General features: G+C 39.1%; 1 protein-coding gene across 1 annotated transcript in view; it reads left to right on the forward strand.

Moving 5' to 3' along the window:
- The window catches only part of ddx42 (DEAD (Asp-Glu-Ala-Asp) box helicase 42), a 262,098-nt gene extending 253,187 nt beyond the window's left edge, over positions 1 to 8,911 (forward strand). The window contains exons 14-16 of the mRNA XM_048614381.1: positions 2,246 to 2,356; positions 4,829 to 4,927; positions 7,641 to 8,911. Coding sequence (XP_048470338.1) covers positions 2,246 to 2,356; positions 4,829 to 4,927; positions 7,641 to 8,387 — 957 coding nt within the window. The 3' untranslated portion in view covers positions 8,388 to 8,911. The remainder of the gene's footprint in view (positions 1 to 2,245; positions 2,357 to 4,828; positions 4,928 to 7,640) is intronic.
- The last annotated feature ends 204 nt before the right edge of the window (positions 8,912 to 9,115 follow it).

Genomic DNA, 9,115 nt, shown 5'->3' on the forward strand with positions numbered 1-9,115 from the left:
TCCATGTTCAATTATCTTAGGTTTGCCTCCGAGGCCTCTTTAAAAGACTCCCAATTCCAGACAACACACTTTCTCTCCCAAATAAAAACCAAGTAGTGTGGATGCTGGAAATGAAAACTAAAGTGGCTGGGGAAACTTAGCTGGCCTGGCAGCATCTACAGAGGGAATTAATGTTAATGTTTCGAGTCTGATATGACTTTTTGTGTCAAATCTTTTTATAATTGCCGTACCAGCTCTCCAAGAGAGATAAAATCTGAAATGTAGCGGAAAAGTTCCCTTTCTCCCTATTTTCTGCTTCCTTTTAGCTAATTGCTTACACCGTGAACTCTTGCCTTGTGTAGAATCTGTTGATGAGGCACTTTATCAGATTTGTTTTCTGGAAAAGCAAGTACACAACTTCCATAGGTGCTCCCTTATTTCACCTTGCTTGTAACTTACTTAAAAATCTTTGATAAGTTAGTGATCACAAATTACTTCTCCCAGAACCATATTGACTCGGCCTGATCAGCTTATGATTTTCTCTGCATCCTATTACAACCTCTTTAATAATGGATTCTAGCAATTTCCCTATGTCTGATGGTAGCCTAACTTGCCTGTACTTTCCTTCTTCCTTCCACCTCCTCTCTCCTTTCCTCCCCTTCCTGTCTCCTTTCCTTCGTCTCTCCCTTCTGTCTCCCTCCCTCCCTCCCTTCCTTCTGTCTGTCTCTGTCCCTCCCTCTCTTCATCCCTTCTGTCTGTCTGTGTCCCTTTTTTCCTCCCTCCTGTCTGTCTGCCTCACTCTCTTGTTTTTGTCTTTCTTGCCTTCCTTGAAAAATGGTGTTACATTAGCGATTTTCCAATCTGCTGTTTGAAAATTTGAGGAATTCTAGATTATAATGACTATCCCTGTATCTTTCTGAAGAAGGGTCTAGGATACATATCATCTGGTCCAGGAGACTTGTTCTAGTAGTTTTCCCAGCATTTCCCTGATGCTGGTGATTGTTCCATCCTCCCCTGCATCTCTTGACTTTCAACTTTGGAAAAGTTTCCTCAGTCTCCTACTGTGTGAAGACGGGCACAAAGTCCTGTTCGTCATTTCCTCTATTTCCTGGTTTTCTGTTATTGTTTCTCTAAACAGCCTTTCTGGAGGACGAACACTGGCTCATTTCCTATTTAAGTACTTATTGAAACTTACTGATTTTAATTAGCTTTCTCATACTTTTTATTTTTAGCAAAATTGATTGTAATTTTGCTCTTTCAAACTAAGATCATCTCTCATTATTGTACTAATGATGTTCTTAATTAGCATTCTTTTTCTAGCTTCTGTCTTTCAAACTACTAGTTTCCTGACTGTTAACTGTCAAAAATGCAAACTCCACTTGAGACCAAAATTTATCCCTTGCAGTAAAGCTTTTACATTCACATATTGCATAAACTGTTCATGAAACCTGGAACATTGATTAAGTACAAAATAGCCAATCATTCAAAAAAATTACCACACAAATATCGAGATGAGAATAACAAAAACACTGTGCATCTATATCTCCAGATCATTCAGGTCCACAGTCACTGATTAAACAGGGTATGCTTAAAAAACAATTTATGTGTAGAGTGAGATGCAAAAGTGTAATTTTTCTTATCCAACTCACTTGGCTTTTTTTTTCCCGAATCCATTGATGGTACTAAGCTTTCCCCTTGTATGATTCATCAGAAATTCATAGTTCTTTCATAATATGCCGTGGCTAACATCAAATAAAATTCCTCAAGCTATTTTAAAGGGGCTTCCCACAAAATATTAAGAACACTTTTCTCTGTTCAGATGCTAGCCCCTTCAAATCTAAGCAGTTGCATAATATATTCCATTGTTGTACATTTCCTTCTATTGCTAGACACCATTTTCACTTGCGTACCTAGTTACTGAGTATACACAGATTTTCTTCTGAAGGATATTTGTCCATTACAGCTGCTACCCGCAAGGGGAGAAAACGAAGGGAACTGACAATTCTCGTTCTATATCTTGCACCACTGTCTGCTTCACTGATGTTTATCATGGCCAGGTGATGGACCATCCACTAACTTGACCATGAATGGCAATAGAAACAAACAAATAGGACCAAAATAATTAACTTCCTACATTTAAAGGATTGTCTTCAGTTTGTTACTGTGTACCAATTCTTTCATATAAAATGTTAACTTTTGGTTTCTTACTTTCTATGCTACTATTTAAGTTTAGAATAAGCATTTTAATAACTTTTGTAATTGTCAGAATCCATGGTTTCGAAAGTCTCGTTACAAAGCTGGGAAAGGGAAGAGGATGAATATTGGAGGAGGAGGATTAGGCTACAGAGAGCGTCCAGGGCTGGGTTCAGATACCTCAGTAAGTACTGCAAATGATGGGTTTGATGTTATCAATGTCAGTAAATATTCATGAGTTGAAAATAGTGTAGTTGCTGTCACACTGAAGCACTGTTGGTTTTTTTTCTGCTGAATGCAAATATAAGAGACTTAGTATGTTGAAAACTACCAGTAATTTTATGTTCTGCCTAGGACTTGTTTAAGTTTCCCAACCACACTATGGCCAAAAACAGCGTGAATTAAACTAAAGCTAATGTTCTAATTTTCGTGTTTAGTCCACAGTTGCAGTGTAGTGCTGTGGAATCATTTTGAATATTCAAGAGTGTTAAGCCCTGTTCAGATATGCTGAGCCATGAAAACCAATTGAAGTTAAACCCTATTTCAGAGTCCAGTGACTAAGATAAACGAGGTGATAAATAGGCACTTGGAAGTACACTGGAAAACTGATTGTAGAAGAGCAAGAATAGCAGTTCAAATTTGCTAGACACAGGATTTCAGATAGGGTAGAAATGGGAATATAAAAGAAGTGGGTCTTATAATATTGAACAAAGAAAAAATATCATAGCTGTGGCTTATCATGGAAGTGATAATGCTAAGAAGGGTCTTCAAATGCAATCTTATGGAATAAAAAATGGTACACCTTTGGAGGTCTGCTACAGATCCCTAAGCAGTCAGAAATACAGAAAGACAAAAATGTTTGCAAAATACTGAAAAATACAGAAGTGATAAAGAAAGATAGACAGTAATATGAAACTAAAACCTGCAGATGCTGGAGACCTGAAACAAGAGGAGAAACCCGGCAGGTCTGGCAGCATCTGTGGGAAGAAAGTGTTAATGTTTTGAGTCCAATGACATTTATACAGTGCTTTGCGCAACCGCCTGATGTTTCAAAGCACCCTACAGCCAATGACATATTTTATTGAATATTTTTCATGGGTGTAATTCAGTAATAGTGGGATTTCGATTGTCCTTATATTAACTGGGATAAATTCAGTATGTGGGAAAAAGAAAGCATAGAATACTTCAAAAGCAAGTAGGAGAATCGTCATTAGTCAGTGCATAGCAAACCTAACAAATGTTAAATTTGGTTTATGAAATGAAGCTGGTCAAGTAAAAAGCAGGAGAGCAGTTTAGGAAAAGTGATCATAATTTAACAGTTATGGAAGATGACAAAATTGGACCAAAAATATAAGTTTTAAATTAAGGAAGGATCAATTTTTCTAAGCTGAGATATACTTTGCCAAAAGTGATCTGGAGAAAGCTACTGGGAGATAAATCAGTGTCAGAGCAGTGAGAGACAGAGGAAAGATACATTCCCATGAACAAAACAGATGGAACTCCTAAATCTATATAACCCCACCATGGAAGTCAAGAGTGGATACGGAGTGAGATATGACAAAAACAAAGTCTATGTTAGATAGCAAGGGCTTAGTACTGTGGAAAGCATAGAGGAATGTAAAAAGTATAGGCTTGCCATAAAAAAAGATAAAAAAGCAAAAGCTGAATGGAAAAATATTGGCAAGTAAAATTGAAGAAAAGCACAAGTGTTCCATAAGTACATTAAGAGGATAACTAAGGAAAGACTAATGTCTATTAGAGACCTTGTACATAAAGGCAGAAGATTTGAGCATGGTTCTTAATGGAAACATTGCAATTATCATCACAAAAAGGAGGATAATGCAAACTTTATAGCTGGAGCAATGTGAAATATTGGGTGGAATAAACATCATAATAGAGCAAATAATAAGGTGTTTAGCATCTTTGAAAGTGGATAAATTGCCAGGCCCAGATGCAGGATATGTCACTCTGCAAGGAGAAGTTGAAGAGGAAAGAGCTTCTGACCATCGTTTTGTAGTCTGACTATAGATGTGGTATAAAAAAATAGGATGATTGATGACATTGTGCTCTTATTTAAAACGGGAAAAAGGAGTAGGCTGAGTAAAAGCACGTAATGACAGGAAAACTGTTGAGAAGCTATTTTAAAATTAGCATAAATCCACCTTTGGAAAGGCACAGACTCATCAAGGAGAGTCAGCTTGGTTTTGTAAGGGAAAGTCATGTCCAACACACTGGCCACTTTCCTTAATTGGTTGGGATTTAGAATACAAGAATGCAAGGGTATAAAATGCACTAGCCAGACCATAGCTAGAGTAGGGTATGATTCTGGTTACTGCATTGCAGGAAAGATATTGCAAGGATACAAATGAGATTCATGATAATGTTTCCTACAATAGAAAATTTTAGCTTTATGGAAAGGTTGGATAGGCTAGTGTTTTCTTTGGAACAGAAAATGCTGAGATGAGTTCTAATAGAGAGTTAATAACCAGGTTACAATTCATTTATGTAAAACCTCCATCAAATCTTAACATGGTATCCTGCTCAGCTCATGAATTTCTACTATTTTATAAGTTTTGTGATGATTTATTTCTTCTCTAACCTTAAACCTGTTACTTGATGCATAGTGACGATATGGTTAACTGTTTGTCTAATACAGGACAGAACATCAAGCAATGTGCTGTCTAACTATGAAGCATACAAACCATCTACAGGAGCAATGGGAGATAGAATGTCAGCTATGAAAGCAGCATTTCAGGTAAAGATCATTTGATGGAGCTGTGGTATTAAGTTGACTAGCATTTGGTAAATTGTTGCTACCCTAACACAATTCAAGAAAATTGATTTGAAGTTCCTGGGATTATTAAAAATGATCCCCGCTTGTATTTTTCACTTGAAGAGAACTTCAAATGGCTGCTAAAATAACTGCACAACTTCACTTTTCAATGTAATGTTCAAAAAGTTGGCACCTTTGAATTGAAATTGAATTCATAAAACTGGCCTTCTGACGGGAGGCATTTAAATATTAGTGAGCACAGCTATTCAATGAGACATTGTTGGAATCCTTTTACAGTTAATCAGTTGAAGATGACTAGTGGCCTACTTGTGGTATGAATAGCCATCTGAATACAAAATCCTCGAGAATGTGACTGAAGTATTAATTGGGGAACTACCACCAAGATGGACAGGACTAAACTGCAGGAGCAAAATATCAAATGATTTATGGTTTTTAAAAGTACACACTAATCAGTAACTAGCCATTACAAACAATTAGTTGAACAGAATTGCACCAAGTAAAAATGTCTGAAGATGCAGGTGGCTCTTTGGTGACCACACAGATACCCTTTTGTACAATGTTCAACCCAATCAAAATAATTGTTTCTAGGGGGATTGCTTTTAAACATTACACTAAGCAAATCTCTTTTAAAGAAATGTTTACATTAAGCAGGTCAGAAGTCACAACACCAGGCTATAACCCAACAGGTTTATTTGAAATCACACAAGCTTTCAGAGTGCAGCCCTTTCATCAGGTGCAGTGAGAGAGGAGAGGACATGGACAGCGAGTTGATAGGGAGAGAGATCAGAAGATCATACAATTCCGGTGTGAATGGAGTGTCAGATAATAAGTCTCTGCAGGTGACCAAGAGTGTTAGATGGCGAGTGAAGTGTTTATAAAGTCAATGTCAGTGCTGTGCTGTCATCACAATCAGGCAGAGCCTTAGGAATATACAAAAGTGACATCTCAGGTCAGGCACTGAATTGTAGGTGTGAGGCCTTTTTCACTTGTTTATTCCTACCACTCTGCCTGATTGTCATGACTGCACAGCACTGACATTGACTTCGTAAACACTTTACTCGCCATCTAACACGCTTGGCCACCTGCAAATATTTATTATTGGACATTCCACTCACATCATTTGTATGATCTTTTGATCTCTCTGCCTATAACTTTGTGTCTGTGTGCTGTCCTCTCTTATTGCATCTGATGAAGGGGCTGCGCTCCGAAAGCTCAAATGATTTCAAGTAAATCTGTTGGACTATAACCTGGTGTCATTTGACTTCTGACTGTCCACCCCAGTCCAACCCCTGCACCTCCATATGATAGCTACATTAACCAGGATTGTGCATGACCTTTGTGGTTCTTGCAACTATGTTTTGATTTTTTTCAGAGTGCAGCTGCATTGCAGGTTATTTGGAAGAGAATTCTACACAGCAGATCAAATTTAATGTGTCATTAATTTAATCTCATTCCCCTGTCTTTCGTTCTGTTTGAATTCTCTTTCCCAACATGGTTTACTACAATTAGAGAAAAAAATGTCATTCCAGCACACACTATGCCCCAGATTTAGTTCCTGTACCTGCTGCATTAGTTGTTCTCAGCACTGGTTTTAGTATCAATGTGCTGGTAGAAGGAGTAGATTCTCTAGGTTCCTACTGCAACATATTGGCTAAGGACAGGAATGAGTTCTAATCCCCTCATCAAAGTTTATACAGATTTCCAGTACTCACCAAAATCATAAGGAGAACATCCTCTTGTGGTCGTTGTTCTCACATTGTATTGTTGGGCTCATCTGCAGAAATCTGAATCATTCCAATGTGACACAAAATTGCTGGTAATCAGTAGGCTCAATCATGACAGTACTATTACTGACAATGAGATAGTAAAAACTGCATATGCTGGAGTCAGAGATAACACAGAGTGGAGCTGGAGGAGCACAGCAGGCCAGGCAGCATCAGAAGAGCAGGAAAGTTGACGTTTCTGCTCGGGACCCTTCTTCAGAAAAAGGGTCTGAAGAAGCGTCCTGACCTGAAACATCAACTTTCCTGCTCCTCTGATGCTGCCTGGCCTGCTGTGCTCCTCCAGCTCCACACTGTGTTATCTATTCCTGACAATGTCTAGTTTAGCATTGAATAATGATGTAAGCTGAGTCCTCCTCATCTCTAAAGCTTGGTGCCGAACACTAGCTGGACACTTGACAAGCAGAGGCCTAACACTAACATCATTCCACTGTGTGAGTGCAATGTGCTGTAGCTCCATTACACTGTGCAACCAATTTAGTTTCAACTCAAAACCAACAACAAAACCACAATCAATTTTTTTTTTGTGAATACTACCAAGCATTAGGTGAATGTGTCAAATTGATAGGTTTCTTGAGATGAGTGGTCCCACAAAATGTAAACCATTGTGTTCTGCAATAATGGAAAGTATCTCAGGCCGACTGAATCATTTGCATTTCACATTCAGTATCCTGCAAAGGAGGATCACTCAAAAGTCTCCATTTTTTTTCAGTCCCAAACAGACCTTTCTGATATATGTTAATTATATCATACGCAACATGAAGTAGTAACACATCTTAGCTCAGTCCATAGTTCCAGTGTTTTGAATACACGTTTAGTGTCTGCAATGCTAAAGCTGGTGTTTACAAATGTAAACCACTGCATACTAACATATACTTATTTTATTCCACCAGTCACAATACAAATCACACTTTGTTGCAGCCACTGGTAGTGCTCCTAAGATCACAGGTTCTGCTGCTGGCACTAGCAACTGGACAAGTGCTGGGAGCCTCAGTATTATCCCTACTTGTCCTCAGGGCAATCCAATCACCAACCAGCTGCCAGTTCCCAGCAGTAACAGTGGAAGTGGTGCTCGGAATAAAGACAGCAACAGTCGTTCTGCTGAGATCAAGAGCAATCGTCTTGTTGATGGCAGCTCTAGCCGTTTTGAAAGCAGCAGTCGTCATAGCGACAACTTCAATCGTCATAGCGACAGTGGCAGCCGTCACAGTGATAGCAGCAGTCGTCACAGTGATTCCAGCAGCCGCCATTCTGTCAGCAAATACAACGATCGTGGAGGTGACAGCAGGTACAGCGAACGGGGCAGTGAGAGGCATGGTGATCGAAACAGTGAACGGCATGTGGACCGCAGTGACAGTCGGCACAGCGATCGGCGTAGCGACAGTCGGCATAGTGATAGGCACGGTGAGAGTCGAAGTAGTGATAGTCGGCATAGCGATTCTAGGAGTTCCAGCCAAAACCGGAGTGGTGGGGAGAGTGGGAGCATGAATGAGACCGGGAACAGCGGCGAGAACAGGAGCAGCAATGAAAGCAGGAATGGAGACAGCAGAAGTGGCAATAGAATCAGTTCTGCTGAGAATGATGGCTTTGCTGTGCCAGAACCACCTCCCAGAAAGAAAAAGAGCAGATGGGACAATTAAATCCCAACATTTGTGTATCACACGTTCTCTTGCAGGCTTACATTTTGAATCTCTGTTAGAAACTTCAGTGCATAGTTTCATCCGCTTAACCATCAATACAAAAAGGGGACACTACAGGATGGATTTTTACTTAGAGTAGTAAACTATGTATCTTGTATGTTAGTGTTGGTCTTTGAAACGGAAAGAACTTTTTCATATTGTCAGGTACTTTGACTATATTCTGTTTCACTTGTTTTGCCTTTGCTCTGTTCTTTTTGTGAAACAGTAAAGTCATCTCAAATGTTTATGGAATTGTCCTGAATCCTGTCTACTTTTGGTTTCCACTGATTTGCGTTGTGAAATGCAACTTTGTTTGAGTTGACATTGCTATTCTGACAGGAGAAAGCTATAAAAGAGAGAACTTTCTTATTTTCTTTTCCCCAGGTTAGGGCCAGCAGACTCTGGTCGAAACCTGATCACTAAGTTGCGCATATGTTTGAGAATATGGCTCTTTTATGAAATAAAATTTTAAAAGGATGTTCCAAGTAAATGTTTAAAGAAACTGTTTTAACTGATGCACCGCTAACAGTATTTAAGAACAGCTATGTGCTGCAGCTTTGCTGTTGTGCATGTTGCTTTCCTTGGGAAAGGGGAAATCTTTTTTGACAAATTTATTGGAGAGTTTTAAAGATGGAGCCAGAAAAGGGCACCAGTAGATAGATTTCCAAAAGGCATTCAGTAAAGTACGC

This window comes from Rhincodon typus, chromosome 30, assembly GCF_021869965.1.
Source record: "Rhincodon typus isolate 14 chromosome 30, sRhiTyp1.1, whole genome shotgun sequence".
Taxonomy (NCBI): domain Eukaryota; kingdom Metazoa; phylum Chordata; class Chondrichthyes; order Orectolobiformes; family Rhincodontidae; genus Rhincodon; species Rhincodon typus.